General features: G+C 35.9%; 1 protein-coding gene across 6 annotated transcripts; it reads left to right on the plus strand.

Moving 5' to 3' along the window:
* Positions 1-10839: 10839 nt before the first annotated feature.
* LOC125200923 (coatomer subunit gamma-like) lies at positions 10840-14091 on the plus strand. Of its 6 annotated transcripts, none has more exons than XM_048098756.1 (10): positions 10840-10954; positions 11605-11684; positions 12226-12355; positions 12441-12535; positions 12629-12679; positions 12902-13015; positions 13103-13303; positions 13394-13498; positions 13659-13794; positions 13874-14091. In XM_048098756.1, the coding sequence occupies exons 3-10, from the start codon at positions 12307-12309 to the stop codon at positions 13900-13902; spliced, it is 780 nt and encodes a 259-aa protein (XP_047954713.1). In that variant the 5' UTR covers positions 10840-10954; positions 11605-11684; positions 12226-12306; the 3' UTR covers positions 13903-14091. The 6 variants fall into 6 exon arrangements, 5 of the variants coding, with proteins under 5 accessions (XP_047954713.1, XP_047954715.1, XP_047954712.1 ...); XM_048098758.1 differs by having other exon boundaries at positions 12231-12355; XR_007172808.1 differs by lacking the exon at positions 10840-10954 and having other exon boundaries at positions 10974-11684; positions 13595-13794.
* Positions 14092-21058: the final 6967 nt, after the last annotated feature.

Genomic DNA, 21058 nt, shown 5'->3' on the forward strand with positions numbered 1-21058 from the left:
ATGTTGAAGGAGATGCCAAAGGATTTTCAATATCTGGCGCCATGGATGCCCTCCACTCATCAATATTACCAGTTTTCTCTACATCGAAACGTGGAAGCTCACGCTGCTGCAGAATTTCAAGAATCTCCTTGCTGTCACCGAGAACAAGAGCTGCTCGCCTCACGCTCTTATGCCTTTTTCTGAAGTCGTTTTCTGAATCTCATAAGAATGCAAGCTGTCAAACTTGGTTGCTGTCAAAGATTATTAACTATATTAATCGTTGCGCATGACTCTAAAGTCTAAAGTTGATGCCTTTAATAAAAGAAAGTTTAGACACAAAAACATCACTATCAAAAATTTCTTCCCTTCTTCTTCTTCTTCCTTTCGAAGAGCGGGTATCAATCAATTAATCGGCCTTACTGTGGCTGATGTAGTAATGAGTCGACTCTAGTCCCGAGTCTCTAGTTTTGGTTACTATATAATACAATATTAGTAGTTTCTTTTTCTTTTTAAATTAAAGACTTTTGAAGACCATATTTAATGCAAAAATTGACAATGTTAAAAAGTGAATGAGAAAATGAATTGAAATAGTGTCAGTAGATAGCCCACTCATCATTAATTGTGTAATGTGTTGTCGTGAACATTTTCTAAAAATACAAACTAGCTAATTCTAATGGACGAATTATTCTAATCATTCTTTAGTCTATACACCGTATAAATGAGTATGACATGTCATACAATTGTAATGGTAAGAATTTCATATTAATATTATCAGAAATTCAATTGTCAAGAGAATATATTTAAATCTATATTTTTTGGAAAAAATATTTTTATATAAAAACATTTGAGAACTTTCTATATCAATTAATTTACCGTATTTTCTTACAGAAATGTAATCGCTATTAATTTTTTAGTTTAAGATAAAATTAACAGCTGGCTACTTTGGTTGCTGATAGGGCCCTCGAGCATCCAAATCACGCTCAAGATCGCGTTCAAATCTTTCTCAATCTCCAACGTATCTTTTGTAATCCTTTTATTTATTTATTTTGCTTTCTTAGCAAGATAGGTTTTAGGTTTAGAATTCTATAAATAATAGAATTCTCTATCATTTTGATTCATTGAAAATTAAGAAATAAAATACTTCTTTTCTCATTCTTCATCCAAAACCCTAGAACTTCAACTAGGGAATTATCTCTTTTGATCCGTTCAATTCGCATGCTCAACAAACCTCTCGATAGGGAACTTAAACCCCATCAATTGCTTACTAACAAAAAATAAGCCACCATTGATATCTCTAGATAATATATAAATCTGAAGTGTTTTTTAATAATTGGGATATGATTGCAGAGTCGTTTTAAAATTTTACTTTGTGCCATTGGTTATATAGATTTTCATAGTATTTCACTTTCAGTGACATCAGTATGGAATTTTCATATGCATTTTATGTTAAGTTTGGTGGCCTCAAAATGATTCGAGCCTGAGACCGCGAAGGAAGAAATCGTGTTGTTGAGAAACACGTTTCGTATCTTCAACGGTCAACTAGATTAGTTGAACTGGATGAGTCGATCCAACGTAAACGGTCAAGTAGATTAGTTGAACTGGATGAGTCGATCCAACGACTGAGATTTACGGAGAGATAATCTTGAATACAGACTGTTGATCTCAAGGAAGTAGTTTGGGGATCTGGTTGCTCAATTAAAACAGAAAGGGGGAAGAAGAAGAGGCAGAAGGTTATGAGAGAGAGAAAAATAAGATCAGCTGAAATTTGATCCTTGAGAGTTCATCACCAGCTGCGAAGCCATCAGCTCGCGATTGCTGATTGCTTGTTCCATTTTTTTACTTTGTAATTCTTGATTCCAAGTGTAGCGAGTTGTATTCACTAAACTCGAAAGAATATTGAGTGCTCAGTCTTCCGTGGATGTAGACTTACGTCGAACCACGTAAAATCTTCGTGTCTATTTCTTTTTCATTCGTGGTGTTCATCACAAAATCAGCAATTGGCGCCGTCTGTGGAAATCGAAGGATGGCGATGGCGCGGTACGAGACTGAAAAATTCAATGGTAGAAACGATTTCGGCTTGTGGATGTAAGCCATATCTCATCTTTAATGATTTCGATAATGAAATCTATGTCTAGATTTGAATTAATTCAACCATGACATTTATACTATAAAGTGGAGATAAAATCACCAACCTCCATCCATGCTTTCTTCATTTGATGTAGAGGTTGAAATCCACTAATTGATGTTCGTCCTATCTTTAACTGAACCCTCCATAATTGATGTTATCCCCTCTTTAACCTCAACACTTTATTAATTCTTTTAATGGATAAAGAATCAAGAGCTTTTAATACTATAAAATATATATAAGTATAAACAATTGCCGATAACATGCAAATTGTTTTTCGATAATATTATTTATGAATGAACCATCCACATTTATAGCCACTACACAACCTTTTGCCAAAAGATGCGTGGATTTGCATATAGCATTCCACGCACCAACTGACGATTAAAAGGAACAAACCTGACTGTTCATAAATATATTTTTATGTTTTTGATTTACTAAGTAAATCTAAGACATATAATACACTTAACTGCCGTCACCTTTTATTCATTAAATATGGACATAACCGTTACACACATATATATACATGCATGTCACCCGTTACCGATCTCCGTTAACAAGTGTCGCTTGGAATTGTGAATTAGTTTAGTAATAATAAACTGATTAACATTATCTCACAATTCAGTCGAACCACACTTACACATGCACATTAATACATATATATGTATAGCAATTCTAAATGTGACGTACATGCTCATTCATTGATATATGTATATATAATAATCATTACATTATATATTGTAATGAAACCATTAATATATATACATATATTCATACACAATATATATTTATTACCGTTAATTAGAGGTAAGAGAGGAGGGTTATCAATACACCCAATTCTAATCCTTTAATCGAAACCGATCCATCACAGTATCGTCTTTTATATTAGAATCCTTAACATTTAATATGAACTTAATCTTTAAATTAAACCAATAGATACATAGGTCAAATAAGAATATAAAATATTCTTACATTCTCCCACTTGACCTTTGTATCGTGTGATTGGTTTAATTACCATAATGCGCACTTTTATATCAAGTTCATAAATCCTTTAAATACCATATAAAATTAGAACTAATCGAATCATGACGGTCACACATCATTATGCGATATGATCCCTTCCACGTATCACAAATCAATTCTAACTTTATACTGACCTTTCATTGAGATGATCCTTTATTCTCTATTTATCATATGTTATCCAAAATCCATCATGCATACATACTATAATGATAACATATTTAATAAACAGAAACACAACTTTTAATTAGATTCCAAGTGTCTTACACCTTATGAGCACAATATAATTCGTATAGCAAGGCTTCCTCTATAATACCCATATGTTTTTCATGGCCAATAAACATTTGGGTGATTATCCTTCATTTAACAGATCCGCTTCAATTATATTAGTCCTTATATGCTCAATGGACACTTTATGTTTCTGTACTTCTTCATTTACCGAAAAATACTTTCAGTGTCATGCATATCACCTTTCAAGTACTTATCTTTCCTTTAGAAGAAGATTTCTGCAAAATTATCACAATAAAATCTCAGTGGCGCTTGACTATAATGTTAACAGTTCCAAGTCCCAATATTAAGTTTCGCAATAACTTTTCACGAACCTTGACCTCAAAGCATGTCAAAATTCAACTTTCATAGTGGAAATAGCAATGACAAACTATTTTCCGCTATTCCATAATATTGCTCCCACAACTTTCAGGAACAAATAGCCAAACGTCAATTTTCTACTATTGACACATTCGGCATAGTCTGAATCTGAATATCCAATGACTTCTAAGACATCAGATCCCCTTTTCATAAGCATGAGCTCTTTGGTGCCTTGCAAGTACCTGAGGACTTTCATTGCAGCTTTCCAGTGATCTATTCTGGGATTACTTTGATATCGACCCAACAATAAATGTAATATTTGGTCGTATGTTCAAACTCCCAACCACTGATGCATATGGAATTCTTTTTATTTTCTTACGCTCCAATTCACTTTTAGAACATTGTCTCCCTTCTGAATTGGAGCTATCCTTATAGAGCAATTTTCCATTCTATATCTCTCTAAAATTTTTATAAATATATCCTTTATGAGACAACTTTAACAATCCTTGTGATCTAGCTCAAAATATTTCTTTGATCACATAAGATGTCTAACTCATATCTTTCGTTTCAAAAATCCTTATTCTCCAATTCACTTTTAGGATATTTCATTTACCGAACTTGTCTCCCTTCTCCCTTCTGAATTGGAGCAATCCTTATAGAGAGATACTATTTATTAACATCATGTAACATATCCATGTCATTTGCAACAAGCAAAATATCATCAACATATAAGACTCAATTCATAAACTTGCTCCCACTGATTTTTACATAGATAATCGATCAATAATGATATCTACAAAATCATATGACACAATGATGTTATTAAACTTTAAATATCATTCCCAGGAAGCTTGTTTTAGTCCATATATTGACTTACTTAGCTTACATACTAATTTTTCTTGTTATGTGGTCAAGAATCCTTCAGGTTGATCCATATACACTTTCTCTACCATTTCTCCATTCAGAAAGGTGGTTTTTACATCCATTTGGTGAAGCTCGTGATCATAATGAGCCACCAAAGCCAAAATAATTCTTAAAGAATAGTCACTTTTCATGACTCGTTGGAATGAGTAAATATTTATCACGGCTTATGTCACATTCACTTTTAATAGTGTAAACCACAGTAATTTGAAACGACATATTTTCTTTTCCTTACAAATTGTTTCAATATTTGTTGTGGTTTACTATTCTCTTCTAGAATTGTGACAGGTTCATCTACTTCAGTTTCGATTAGTGGGTTTTACACATCATCATGTTGTTCTATTGTGTCTTTTGATTGTGACACAATAGAACAATAACCTTAGGTGCAATAATATGTGGATGGACCTTATCGTGGACTTCATGAACATCCATCTTTCACCACCCCCACTAATTTTCACCATTTCAATAACCTAACATTTCCCATTTAAAATATTCTCGTACTATGGTTAGAACAATAAAGTGTATACCCCTTTGATTTTCCAAATAGCCAATAAAAAAATTCACTGACAATCCTTAAATCAAAATCTTTTCATGCGGTATAACATTACTTATGCTTGACAACCCCAAATACGAATTTGCCTTAAGCTAGGTTTCCTTACCGTCCACAGTTCTAAAGAAGTTTTAGGAACGGTCTTACTAGGAACCTGATTAAGCATATACATTGTAGTCTTTAAAGCATAAATCCACAACAAATAGGGTAACGTATAACAACATGACATAAATCTAACCATTTCCCTTAAGGTACGATTCCACCTTTCCACTACACCTTCCTGTAGCGAAGTATTAAGCATTGTATACCGTGCACAAATGCCTCTACTTCGAGAAAATTTAAAAATGGACATTGATAATATCTATTATAAACACTCAACAACTCTATCCGATCTCACAATTTTAACTTTTCTATCTAACTGCCATCCACCTTTTCAATGAATACCTTTAGGACATTCACTGGCTTGGATTTTTTATGCAATAGATATTTATTCGATAATGTGAGTAATCGTCAATAAAGATGATAAAGTAATTCTTATCAATCCAAAAAGGAGTATCAAAATGACCACATATATCAGTATGCATTAACTTAATAAGCTGACTGCTTCTCGTGGCTGATTTCTTTATAACATGTTTAGTTTGTTTCCCCTTAATGCAATCTACACACATATTTAGGACACTAATTTCCAATTTCGAGGAAGACTTTCATACTTTACCAACCTCGTAATCCTTTCTTTGGAAATAAAACCTACACTTTAATGCCACAAGAACGCCAAACTTTTACTTGACGAACAACGCTTAACGCCTCGACTTTCAATGTTAAACAAGGATTCATAAAACTTTGCATCAAGATTGTATCTATTAAGAAAATCAAATAATGTACCATTACCATAATAGTAATCATTTCGGTACGATGTAGATACACCATATCCAATCTTGATATTAAAACTTAAGTTATCCAATCCACTTACAGACACAATATTTATAGCACACTCATGCACATAGAGATAACCGTTAAGCTCTACATGACATCCGATATCTAAGATCAATCTATAAGTCCCAATGCCTTCGTTGCATGCCTTTATCATGTTTCTTATGAACAATTATTGTTCAAATCATTTTGTAGATTGAATCAAACTAAATCCATGTTTAATATGAGATATATGAATAGTAGCACCAAAACTAACCACTAAGTATTATTAGGCTCTTCAATAAGATTTAATTTAAAGTAAACAAAACCGTTATGTTCAACTTTCTTATCGAACCAAGCTTTCCTTTTAGGACAATCTTTCCTGAAGTGTTCTATTTTCTTACAAATGAAACACTTCTTTTCCTTATGGATATGCTTTTCCGGACCTTTCAAAAAAAATTTATCCTTCCTTTCGTCCTACTTACTTAGTTTTCCTTTACTGGTGCCTACACCTCCAAGACCTATGAGATTCGCAACAGACAATTTACCTTCTTTAATATCCCTTCCTTTTAAATCAACATAGCCTTTAATTCTTTAAATGTCTCATTTATCTTTAATGGTGTTATAATTCACCTGGAACTGGCTAAATTCAACATGTATGGAGTTTATGATAAATTTTGGTCGACAATTGCTCATGAACCTCCATTCTCAAGGTCGTTAACTTTATTGTTTGTCAAGTTTGACATGTTTGTCACATGATCGTGAATTGGCTGAGACCAGTCAAACTTCTTTGTAGTAAGCTCATACATTATGCTTCTACAATTGACTTATCAGCCAAAGCCGATCGTGAACACTATAATTTTCTTAATGAATTCCCTTATATTTTCTGTCATGGGCAAAGATGATCTCAAATTTTCTGCCATCATCATTCTCTTAAGGCTCAACCTGTTTGATCACTCCTAAGAGATATTTAGTTACAGAGTGACATCTATAGTGGTTGAGGATTCGTCTTTGTTAGTATGAATGGTCCAATATCTTTGCACCCAGCGTAAGCCGGATGTATTCAAACCATTCTCCATAATTTTGCCCATTAATCTAATGACAGAGTTAGCATATGCATACAAATTTTATAAAGCTCCAACATTTATACATGTTTATCTATACATGCTTGAGTTCTTTAACATAGATTCATAAACAGTAATATAACTTTAAATAACATGCATTCAAGTAACTTTTGGGTAATACTTAATCACATGTACTTCAGGCTTTAACAATTAATCAAACTAAAACATATATCAAATAAGCATGTTGCCTTTGGGTGTACATACTAAATGATACATGAATAAATGATTAATCCACTTCATATTTATTAACTATATACAATGATCCACCTTTGGGTGATCTCCTAGTATATAAATAATAAAAAATAATTGATCAATCAAACTTTTATGTCATTATAGCATCTCTATAATCATGATCAATTAATTAAAATTTATCATTTTCAATAAATAAATGCAATATAACAAGACCACTTTGGTGATAAACAAGTTATATACTCCTCCGTCCCGGATAAGATGACACATTGCTTAGCCGGCACGGGGTTTTATGAGTTATTGGTTAAAGTGTTTAATTGGAGAGAGAGAAAGTGGGTGTAAGTATTAAAGTAGAGAGATAAAGAAAGATGAATATTTTAATAGGAGTGAGAAAAAGTGGTTAAGTGTATTAATTGGAGAGAGAAAGTTACCAAAAAAGGAAATGTGTCATCTTAGTTGGGACAAACTAAAAAGGAAAACGTGTCATCTTAAGCGGGACGGAGAGAGTATTATTTAAATACTTAATCTTTAATGGGTAAAATAACCTTATATTGTTTTAACATTTCATAAAACAATTACCCAACACACAAGCGGAAACATATTAACCAAAATTGAAAAATCCATGACCATTCAAATTTCGATTTTGAAATCACATAAATGGTGAATTAACCAAATCTAGATTGGCTCTGATACCAACTGTAAGCCATATCTCATCTTTAATGATTTCGATAATGAAATCTATGTCTAGATTTGAATTAATTCAACCATGACATTTATTACAGTGGAGATAAAATCACCAACCTCCATCCATGCTTTCTTCATTTGATGTAGAGGTTGAAATCCACCAATTAATGTTCATCCTATCTTCAACTGAATCCTCCATAATTGATGTTATCTCCTCTTTGACCTCACCCTTTACTGATTCTTTTAATGGATTTAGAATCAGAGCTCTTAATACTATAAAATATATATAAGTATAAACAATTGCCGATGACATGCAAATGTTTTTCGATGATATTATTTATGAATGAACCATCCACATTTATAGCCACTACACAACCATTTGCCAAAAGATGCGTCGATTTGCATATAGCATTCCACGCACCAACTGACGATAAAAAGGAACAAACATGACTGTTCATAAATATATTATAATTGTTGATTTTAGGCGATTGCAGCAAGAATTAAAACAAGAATCACAACACCGGAATTACGTGGTTCGACGTAAAAAGTCTACATCCACGGGAAAGTACTTCTCACTATATTGATTCTTGTCGGAGGTGAAGATTACAGAAACAAGGAAGGAAAACAGTAATGACACTAGACGAAGAAATTGAGAACTCGAGCTCACAAAACGCAGTGTGAATTGATCAACTCTAACACTCTAATCTCCCCCTGGACTGAGTTGCTGATCTCTCTCTCTTTTTCCCTCTTTTCTTCTCTCTGGTTTTAGTTTTTGGGCAAAAATCGAATCAGCTCATTTTGAGCTGCCCCCAATACTTATATCTGAGATCAACGGACCAGATTATAAGATCTAATCCATCGCATCTAGACCGTCCATTTCCAACAGCCCTCAACCAAGCTCAGCTTTGACACTTCCACAGTCAAATCATTTTGTGATCACTTCCTCAACATTTATAACTTAATAATCCTTGGCGTTTTAGCCTTGAAAACTGGAAGTATAAAATTTACTCTATGAGTAGTATAAAATTTAGTTCATAAATATTATGTTAAGTATTGATAAAATTTAGGGGTGTCGAAATGGGTACCCCAAACCCGATTTTTCCGGTACCCGTTTACTACCCAAGCCCGACCCATTTGATTTTACGGGAATCTCGATACCCTTTCCCGCACCCTTAATATAATTAATTTAAATATGAGACATTAATTTATATTCGGCCCATCTTGATCCCACTTCTCCGACCACCAATCGCCACGGATCGTATTCGTGGAAGTTTAAAAAATCATATCATAATTAAATAGTTTATTTTCTACTTAAATATTTATTCTTAAAGTTATCTACTCCTTACAAGCCACTGATTATTTACCGATAAAAAAATATTTACGGATGTCTGATTGTAATGAGTCCAATTATGCATCCATTAGTAAGAAAAATATTTACGGATGTCTGATTATAATATCTCAACATTACAAAAAAATTAAACATGCAGAGGTGCTTTTTTTTCAATTTCATGAATTTAGAACATTATATTCATTGATTGCATCAAAAATATAATATAGTAATAAATTAATGATTATTTTTTAAGATATCAACTGATTATTGGATCTTTAAATATAACAAAAAAATAATACTCCAGACTTTTTCTAGGATACCTGCACGTAAATATATAAACTTTTATCAAATTCAAGTACACCAGCTTTGAAACTTTGAAATCCGACGGCAAATTATTAAACTATTGATTTGTTCTGAATTTCGCAATTAATAACAATTTTGCTGTTAACATGACTTAATATAAACTATTCTTCAACTATGAAATTACTCCCCCCGTTTCCTCATAGTTGAGACAAAAATTTTCGGCACAAAATTTAAGAGATTGTTTAATAATGTGTTAAATAAATAGATAAAAAATATGAAAGAGGGAAAAAGTAAGAGAGAGTAATAAAAAGTGAATAAAGTAAGAGAAAGTAAAGTTAGAGGCGGAGCTAGGATTGTAGATGAAAGGGGACAAAATTATATTTGGAGAAAAGTTTAAGAATTAGAAAAGGGGCAAATATAAGTAAATTTTAAAATTTTTGCAAAAATGGATAATAAAATAGTATATTTAAACATATTTGAAGAGGGGCATTTGCCCCATTCTCTTATAGGGTTGCTCCGCCCCTGAGTAAAGTAACCTTGAGAAAAAGTGTTACTACCGTATATAAAATTGAATCAACTATGAGGAAACTTTCAAATATAGAAAAATGACACAAGTATACGAGAGAACAGAGGGAGTATTTAATTTAGTATAAAATGATATTATTTAATTGCATATATAAAACATGACGTGATTTTGGTTGACGTCTGATATGTAAGCTAAGCTATGTCAACGCTGTAATATTAATTTGTTGTAAAATCAAATTAAATTAACAGTTCTATCATCTACAGTTGGATTTTAAATATTTTAAGCAAAATTTGATGAAAGTTTATGCAAATTATCCGTTACAAGGAAAGTTGAAAAAAGAATTACGACTAATATCGTGAAATTTTAAAGTAATAACTAAAAATTTTTAATTACAACGCCAATCTAAATTTTATAGAGTTTACCAAAATTATTTCCCAGCCCACACCATTTAAATGTGTGTTAATCGGCTCAAATATTTAAATCTAATGTTTATTATCAATTGTATGCCCCACTATTGAAAATTTTGTCCAGAATTTATAAATTTTCAAAAAAGGTACTAGTCAAAACTAGCCTTTCATATATGTTGAATACAGCTAATGAATTAAAATATGATAGTGATGTTATTTTCCGTCGTTCACTTCTATTCGTCCAAACTCCAGCCGAGCCGCCGCCGTCTACCTCAATACCGGCTGTTTATATCTCCCTGGTAAACAATAGACATTGAATTGTCATTCACAATTTTTTCTGTTTAATTCAGCATCTGCATTCAGAAATTTCAATATTCTATACTCAAATTCAGAAACTAAATGGAGCGATAATTGGGGATAATTTGAACTATATGTTTATTTGTATTAGGTTTTGAATCGATTGAAACCGCTGTGATCTAGTTCATTTCTGTGCTTTTTCTTTCTTTTTCTTATTTTCAATTTAATGTAAGTGGATGGAGTATTGTGCTTGTGATTAGTGTAAGCTACTAGGATTCTTGAAGTTTGTCGACAAAAATTAGTTATTTTATTATTATTAGATAATGGTCTCTCTTGCTCTTTTGTTCATATGTATATATATCCATATCTAATGTCCTGGATCATTTTGTTTCTGGACATCTTGTTTAACCTAGGGAACAGATCTTGCGACACATATAGATTCTTAATTAATAAACTTTCTGCTACTTTAATCCTGCCTATATATTTCCTTAGTCAAAACTTGTGGTTTTTTCATAATAGTCTAATTGTTTCGATGTTAAACATATAGAATGTTTCACTATATGGCATGAAGTTGGGCCAAGAAACAGATGTATATATTGTTATTGAGCTCCAGATTGGAACAGACACCCCTGTTTTCTCTGATTTTGCACAGGTAAATTTGTCATGAAGCTCCCAACAGTTGGGATGAATTGATAATTGGTGTAACCACCTAACCGGTCTTATTGTTCTAACGTAAGCTTTACTCTTCTTTTTGTGTTTCTCTTCTTTTCAGATTTTTTTTTTCATCTATGGTGAGATTCTTGATCAACAACAAAATTTCATTTCTGTTATTTAGTTTTTATCTTTTTAGTTTCTTGTACAAGCTTATATCGATAAGAGATTAAGCTGTAATTAGATTCCTTGTGTTTATCTCCTCATGATATTATGTATAAGCTTATCTTCCTAAGAGACTAGGCTCTAATTAGATTTACTGTGATTATCTCCTCAAGATATTAGGCTTTAAATTTCAAGTTGAGTTTATGTAGGATTCAATCAATAGGTTTACTGGGTTTATATCGTCAAGATATCATGCATTTCTTGTGTTTATCTCCGTATGAGATTAAGCTCTAATTGAATTTCTTGTGTTTATCTCCTCAAGATATTAGGATTTAGTTTTCAAGTTGAGTTTATGTAGGATTTGATCACTATCATATAAATAGGTGGAGTGTTGTTCAAGTGTTGAATAAATTACTTTGTTTGATATGTTTAAACTGTCTCCAAATGTTTCGGGCAGAGAAGTGGCAGATTGTGCTCGTACAACTTGCATATGGGTTTTGGCCTTGCTCTCTGAGAGTGTCAGTATAAATTGAATACAATGCGGCGGCTGATTGTGAATAGAGGCGATGATTGTTCCACTAAAAAAGGTCGAAATATATCGTTTGGATTTCGATTTTGTTCGTTTTATTTTTTATAGGAAAACTAAATTTTGAATGTTTTGATGCTTCCCAGATTACTCTTGGTTCATGGCTATTGAGAAACATGCTGTTATAACTGAAGTGGGGGGTTTTGGTGATCCCCAATTTGACAAAACAAGATGTTTGCAAGTAAAGTACTTTTTTCAGCACGGTCAAATTTAATACAATTACAACAGTTTTTGTTAAAATTGTATAATTTTTTTCGGTTTCTATGTGCTCTAGATAAACAAAAAGCTTTTGTATCTTCTCAATCATGGTGAAGCATTCACACAGGTCTCTCTCTCTCTCTCTCAACTTTGATATTCGAATTAGTTCCATTTTGTTATTGGGCAATTGAGATTCATGAAACCTGGGAACTATTTATGACCGTGTTACATATCTAACTGCACAAAATATTCCAACGGACTAGAGGTTTTCAATTTTCACATATTCGTGAGAAAGTAGCATGTGATATGATTTGGATAGTATTTGAGTTTAGTGTAATATGTTTTGTAGAGTGAAGCTGCAGCTTTACTTTCTTCTGCTGTTAATCTGTATCGTTTCCAAGATGTTCATTTGAGAAGAATGTTTCATCTAATTGCAAGGGATCTTTGCCCTATTGCAAATGAGGTTTGCATTTCCTCTTTCTGTTTTTACATTTAAATGTTTCTCTTCTACCTAGTTAGGGGCTTATTTTTTTCTATTTTTAATGGAAAGGTTCCTCTGGTCACTAGTTTGTTGCTTAAAGACGTCGACACCGACAATGTTGCATATCGGGCAAATGTTATCCGTTTGCTATGTCAAATTACAAATGACACATCGTTAAGCCAAGTTTTGAAATGCCTCAAGGAGGCTAGATGTGACGGCAATCCTATGGTTGAAAATGCATCCTTTGTGTGTGCAATCAATATGCTAAAGGTATTATTACATCATATTTGAGGAAGTACAAAAGTATTACCTAGCTAGTAGTTGAAGTATTTATAGTGTTATAATTGTTTATTCTTGTAGAGAGATCCAAGGATGGCCATCAAACTCGAACAAGTATACCCTAGACCAACTGATTTTAGAACAGGAAAACACATTCAGTTCCATTCCATATATCTAGACTATGTGGTAAGAAGATGTTTCAATGGGTTATCATTGATGGCACTATTCTTGATTTGTTGCTCATTTTCATGTCTATATACATAAATATGCATGTATATATAGCTGGTACATGATGCATCATCATTGGGGTCGGTCCGTTGGATTTACATGTTACATGAGCTTGCAGATGGGACCAGTACGTCGTCAAGAGTGCATTATCATGAAAGTGGGTTGTGTTGACGACCTTTATATGGACGAGCGTCTTGTCATTCTGGTCTTCATCGCCATTGGGGGCTTGCATCCTGGCTCGGGGTATTACTCAGGTATTGCATCGTTGCTAGTCTAAAAATAATGTTGATGGTATTGTCGCAAGTGCTGATATATATAGATTGAGATATGTAGGATACACAAGCTTGCTCTTCCCTCGATAAATATACTACAGACAGATACATACTATTATGTATCAATGATAAAGATGAAATGGTGGCCATAGAAGGATTCCTGTCTATGTGTATGTGTATGTGTACCGTGTATTAAGAATGTAAGATCAATTATTAATTGAGTTGGGATACTTCTAGGGTGGGAATACGGGTATCCGTGGATATCCGACCCGAAAATCATCTAAATGTCTATCCAAAACCCCACCCGATATATTTTCCGGTACTCCAATACCCGCCCCAATATCTAGAACCGTAATAATTTTGTGGATCGCTGACCCAATCTTCTTCATCTGATTGGCGGCTTTGATCACCTTCTGTAGAGGCTCTGCTTCGTTGTACGATGTTCCACCCAATGATATATACCTGAGAATTTAGAGGGGGCGAAACTGGCTGCTAAAGCTAAATAACCGTTTAAAACGCATATATAGACATTTTATCAGCGTTCTTAGACGTTCCGGTCATTGGCCACGGAACAAAGCAAACTGAAAACACTACTAAGACAAGAATTGGAATCCTGTATAAAACCATTCCTGTCCTTCTGGAGTGTGGAAACCTTCGATGTCATCTCATCGGATAATTGAGTTGCATCCAAAACAGCCTTCCTCAAGTTTTCTGTTGCAACGGTCGTGTCTCCGGTGTTGACCATCTCCTGGATGGTCCTAAGGAGGAACATTGCGATAGCTCCACATTTTCCGTTTTCATGGTGGCCGCTGTCGACAAGCCGTTGCATCATTGATACGGCTCGAAGCGCCACCTTGTTGACGCCATGCGGTATGGCGTCCGCCGGAAGAAGCGCCATGGCATTCTTGACTGTGTTTTCTTCTACGTAACCACACGTTACGTAGAGTTCGAACAATTCTTCATTACTGTTCTATGCAACAAAATTACAAAACAAAAAATAACTGACATGTTAGATTCTAAGTTTGAAAATAAAAATCTTTGCATGAAAAAGCTGAAGAATTACCTACAGTCGCCATTAAAATTCTTGAAACTTTAGGTGTGAATGCGTAGTTATCATTCAAAAGCACTCAATTTAACACATTGAATTACCACAAACAGAAATAGAGTTTAGATGGCAAAATAATAATTGAGAAGATGGGGGTCTAAATGTCTATCCAAAATCCGAACCCGAAAATCATCTAAATGTCTATCCAAAACCCAACCCGATATATTTTCGGGTACTCCAATACCCTCCCCGTGTATCCATACCCGACGTATCGGGTACCCAAATACCCGACTCTTTACATGTGTTAATTACTAATAAAAAAAAATCAAATTTTATATATCAATATAAATCTAGAATTATTTAAATTGACTAATATTAGTCAATTTAATATTTCTTGATTTATATTGATATATAAAATTTGATTTTTTTATATTAGTTATTAACACATGTAAAGAGTCGGATATTTGGGTACCCGATACGTCGGGTATGGATACACGGGGCGGGTATTGGAGTACCCGAAAATATATCGGGTTGGGTTTTGGATAGACATTTAGATGATTTTCGGGTTTGGGTTTTGGATAGACATTTAGACCCTCATCTTCTCAATTATTATTTTGCCATCTAAACTCTATTTCTGTTTGTGGTAATTCAATGTGTTAAATTGAGTGCTTTTGATTGATAACTACGCATTCACACCTAAAGTTTCAAGAATTTTAATGGCGACTGTAGGTAATTCTTCAGCTTTTTCATGCAAAGATTTTTATTTTCAAACTTAGAATCTAACATGTCAGTTATTTTTTGTTTTGTAATTTTGTTGCATAGAACAGTAATGAAGAATTGTTCGAACTCTACGTAACGTGTGGTTACGTAGAAGAAAACACAGTCAAGAATGCCATGGCGCTTCTTCCGGCGGACGCCAAACCGCATGGCGTCAACAAGGTGGCGCTTCGAGCCGTATCAATGATGCAACGGCTTGTCGACAACGGCCACCATGAAATCGGAAAACGTGGAGCTATCGCGATGTTCCTCCTTAGGACCATCCAGGAGATGGTCAACACTGGAGAAACGATTGTTGCAATAGAAAACTTGAGGAAGGCTGTTTTGGATGCAACTCAATTATCCGATGAGATGACATCGAAGGTTTCCACACTCCAGAAGGACAAGGAATGGTTTTATACCAGGATTCCAATTCTTGTCTTTATAGTGTTTTCGGTTTGCTTTGTTATGTGGCCAATGACCGGAACATCTAAGAACGCCGATAAAATGTCTATATATGCGTTTTTAAACGGTTATTTGGCTTTAGCAGCCAGTTTCGCCCCCTCTATATTCTCAGGTATATATCATTGGGTGGAATGTCGTACAACGAAGCAGTTAGAGCCTCTACAAAAGGTGATCAAAGCCGCCAAACAGATGAAGAAGATTGGGACAGCGATCCACAAAATTATTACGGTTCTGGATATTGGGGCGGGTATTGGAGTACCCAAAAATATATCGGGTGAGGTTTTGGATAGACATTTAGATGATTTTCGGGTCGGATACCCGGATTCCCACCCTAGAAGTATCCCAACTTTAATAATTGATCTTACATTCTTAATACACGGTACACATACACATACACATAGACCGGAATCCTTCTATGGCCACCATTTTATCTTTATCATTGATACATAATAGTATGTATCTGTCTGTAGTATATTTATCGAGGGAAGAGCGAGCTTGTGTATCCTACATATCTCAATCTATATATATCAGCACTTGCGCCAATACCATCAACATTATTTTTAGACTAGCAACAGTGCAATACCTGAGTAATACCCCGAGCCAGGATGCAAGCCCCCAATGGCGATGAAGACCAGAATGAATGCCCAGAAATAGGACACATCTGAACAAGACGCTCGTCCATATAAAGGTCGTCAACACAACCCACTTTCATGATAATGCACTCTTGACGACGTACTGGTCCCATCTGCAAGCTCATGTAAATCCAACGGACCGACCCCAATGATGATGCATGATGTACTAGCTATATATATATATATGCATAGTTATGTATATGGATGTCGAGACTGAGACCGCACAAGTAAGAAAGGTAGTCTTGGGGCTGGATGTCGTAGACAAGTCCGGGATCTTGAGCTCTTGATGGATTCACATGCCCTGATCCCGTGGCAAAGATGTCAGCCGGGAGGAACCTCTCGTCCTCAATTGGATTGCCAGCGAGGTTCACGTCGTCTGCAATGGTCATGATGGCCGACTTGATTGCAGAGGGAGACCAATCAGGATGTATGCTCTTGAGCAGATCCGCCAGGCCGCTCTGGTGCGGGCACGCCATTGAGGTACCGGAAATTATGTTGAATGTGGATTCTGTGTTGGTGTTGCCTTCGACGGAAATGTGCCATGCTGCAAGAATATTAACTTCGGGGCCTAAAATGTCGGGTTTCACGATTCCAGGGGTTGGTATGCTAGGACCCCTGGAAGAAAATGAAGCGACGACTGGTGCACGCTCATCACCAATCACGGTACCTTGGGAAGAAATAGTGGCGGTGGGTGTTGCCGTTGATTTTATGTAAGCTTTGTGATATATCTATAGAATATCTCCTATATTTCTATTGTTATTTTATCATATCTTTTCCATATCATTATTATCTTATTCACCAAGTTAGGTTATTCATAGGAGTATTATAAATAGGACCTTGTTATTCTCATTATTCAATCAAGAAATACAATTACCTCTATCTTATTTTTATCGCTTATTTCAATTCGGTATTGATCTTGGTTTGATCGACGGGCAAAGCTCCCGCGACTACCTCATCAACCTTTTATCCCTCCGATGATTCTGTGACGTCGGAATCTTTTTAAGAGATCATCTCTTAACAATTGGTGATTCCATTTTCGAACTCATGGCTGGAGTCAATCTTCCTTCATGGTCGGAGATATCGCAAGCATCTGATGGCTTGCAATTGACTTCAACAGCAGCAACGTGGGAGAGTATTCTCGCTAGGTTGGTCAGAATCGAGTCCCGATTGCTTGAGCATGGGCATAGGGCAGCATCCACGCGCCCTCCATCGCGCCCGGAACCTGACCCACCGGGCGGACCTCTACTGTAAGCCGTCTCACAGCCGCAATTCCAGATCCCCTACTACCAGCCGCCACCACCGTTCATTGCACAGCGGAGACCGAAAACTTGCTGGGACCCACCGAGCAGTCGGATGCTTTCGGAGTTCCCCCAGTATGATCAACCACCAACACGCCCAATCTCTTGTTTGGATCGGCCGGATGGTCATGCATTCTATCACCAACATGGGTACCAGAATTGGCAGCCATCGTCGCCACCGGAATACGCGATTCCACGATCTGTTTTCATGACACCGGACTACTACAGTCCTCCCGTTGGACAGCAGCCCTGCACTGGGAAGCTCCCACTCGGCTGGCCACAACCACCCCCGCAACACTCACCGTCCTGCTGGTGGCCAACATCCGCACCGCTACCCAATGGGTTTGTGTGGCCAACATCCGCACCGCTACCCAATGGGTTTGTTGAATTCCAACATTTGCCGCTCCCGCTGCAGCATGCCCAATTTCAGATTTTCGCTGAACCTATCTCCGATTCCAGTGACGTAGAGATGCCGATCAGGTAGGAGGTTCGGACAAAAGAATTGCCTCCGGTCAGGATCACAAGCGCGAGGAGGAACAAGTTCAAGGGCCGTTTGAGTGCTCAATGCAACTGAATGCTTTTCCAATCAAGGTTCTTCACGCTAAGGTTGATTTGGGTAATTTCATGGGGGTCAACACGTCAATGGAATTATTGAGTGATTCATCACATGTTAAGAATGCTACAAATATGGATCATCGTTCAACATCACTCAGCGCTGATGCCCGGTTGATTTCTCCGCACAATGACACTTTGTGTTTGGTCATTCATGGACGCATTCACAAGATTTCAGAACTGAAATGTCATGTCCATAAGGGTCACCCCTTTGTGATTTTTTATGGGAATAATGAAGGAAGTGGTTCAATTATTCGGCTTGATCCAGGAGGAGTTATCTCGCCAAAGCTGGTGTTTTCGACTCTCTTCATTGTGTCGTGGTTCCCACCTTGAGGAAAAGGTGGATTTTAACCGTGAGGGAGTTGATACGGATATATCTTAGAATATCTCCCATATCTCTATTGTTATTTTATCATGTCTTTTCCATATCATTATTATCTTATTCACCAAGTTAGGTTATTCATAGGAGTATTATAAATATGACCTATGGTAAATTTTAAATGTGACTCTTAAACTGGGACGGATGGAAATGACAAAATAAGACTCTTAAACTGGGACGGAGGGAGTATGTTGTAAATTGAATATTGTGATTAATTAAATTTCATTTTATGAAGAATATTTTTTAATCAGTAGTTACGCTTATTATTTTTATTGAATAAAATATTTTAAAAACTTTCAATTTGTATGAAAAAAAGAACTTTGAAATGGAAAATTTTGGGCCAAAATGAAGAGAATGAATTCTCCACCTTGATGAAGGGTAGAAAAGTGTAGATAATATTTCCCTTGTTGAGCTTGGTTAGATTTGATCCCTTTTGTTAAATCCTTTGAGTTGGTCTATAAGATATTGATCTGAGCTTGAAATTGGTGCATATTGTTTTTTCAGGTAAGCCCAAATCATGTTGTGCTGTACTATATTTTTCGTATGGCACAACACAAGGATGAGTTAAGTTGATTATGGGAAAATAAAGTAAAATAATAAAATGAAGAAAAAGAAGTTATCTTTCCACTTAATCCATCTCCCATTGTTCCTTCAGTCTTTCCTTATCCCGCATAATCTATCACACTTTCTACTTCAACCCCCAACTTAACTGAGTTACGATTGTTAATTACAACTTTTTCCTTATTAAATTGAAATTTAACTTAGTGGTGTAAAAATGGAAAATGGTGGATAGTGAAATTCATTTTAATTAATTAAAAGTAAACCTGAGTGATTGGTATGAAAAAAGATGTTACAATATGGGTCATATGTTGAGCTATGTAAAAACTACAATGACAGGTTCTTGGCTTATGACATGACATGAGAAAAGTAAGCACCAGATGACATGACGAGAGGTCGAAACGCTGATGCGAAGATAGTTGCGCAAAGCTGGTTGGAGGAGAACTAGCTAGTTTCAAAACCATAGTTTGTTTAATTATGATTGGGAGAAGAAATAATCAACTTTTAAATATTTATATTTCATATTTAATGTGAAAATACAATAGCCTTATTTATAATAATATGCATTCCAGGAAAGAACCGACCCCGAATGAAGCTGATAATTCAGCTGGACTTGATACATGACATGTAGTAATTAAACTAAGGACTCGATACGTAAACAGTCATGGATGGCAGCGCCTGCATGTGAATCAAATTTATACTAGTAGTATAAATTTGAAATTATTAGCATCCATAGATGGTTGGTTTCAAGACAAACGAACCACAATAGGGCTCCGAATGACGAGCAACCCTGCGCGTCATATGTACACCTGCCACCTCATCGGCGCTTACCTCAAGAGAAACATAGAAATGAAAATTGCCAAGACCGCTCCGTTGGTAGTCATGTGCGAACCCCCAGAGGTGTTTAGTGTTGATTATTTCTTCAACAAGGGGTTGCTGCAGACTCAAGGCACCAAGACTCTCTTCTATTCGTTGGGAGACAAGGTGAAGGCTGAGCCGGAAGAAGCCGAGGAAGCCATGCCAAGTGAAGAGTTTGAAGAGCTACGCAAGGAAGTCCAGGACGTGAAGAAGGAAATGCAGTTGATGAGGAGAGAAATGATCAAGGATCTTGGTGGGATAAGGAAGGAATTGATGGGGAATCGGGAGGAAGTGAAGACCCTGAGGGGCAACATTGCTGATTTGGCGGTGAAGTTGGCCAAACAGAATGAGCGAATGACGGAAGCGGTGGAGCTTTCAATGAAGATGTTAAAGTGGATGCAGCAGACGCTCCCCTTGACCCAGTCGAGGACAACTCCTGGGTCCAGCAGTGAAGTCAAGCAGCCCACTCAGAGCAGTCCCTCCGTCAGGCAGTCGCAGCAATCGCTCAAGCAGTTGATCCCCCCGGCCGTTCCCATGCAAGCTTCAGCCCCATCTAAACCGAAGTCTAGAGTGAGGAAGCCAGTACCCGAACAAGCAGCACAGGAGGAAGAAGAGTTGGAGCAGCCAGCAAAGAAGAAAGTCA

Source organism: Salvia hispanica, chromosome 1, assembly GCF_023119035.1.
Source record: "Salvia hispanica cultivar TCC Black 2014 chromosome 1, UniMelb_Shisp_WGS_1.0, whole genome shotgun sequence".
In the NCBI taxonomy this organism is placed as follows: domain Eukaryota; kingdom Viridiplantae; phylum Streptophyta; class Magnoliopsida; order Lamiales; family Lamiaceae; genus Salvia; species Salvia hispanica.

What these genes read in the sequence shown, in the direction of transcription:
- LOC125200923 (XM_048098756.1), top strand. Translation starts at nt 12,307, where the DNA reads ATGCGGCGGCTGATTGTGAATAGAGGCGATGATTGTTCCACTAAAAAA. An exon ending in TTTGCCCTATTGCAAATGAG is followed by an intron (nt 13,016 to 13,102) that starts GTTTGCATTTCC and finishes TTTAATGGAAAG; the next exon opens with GTTCCTCTGGTCACTAGTTT. An exon ending in GTGCAATCAATATGCTAAAG is followed by an intron (nt 13,304 to 13,393) that starts GTATTATTACAT and finishes TTATTCTTGTAG; the next exon opens with AGAGATCCAAGGATGGCCAT.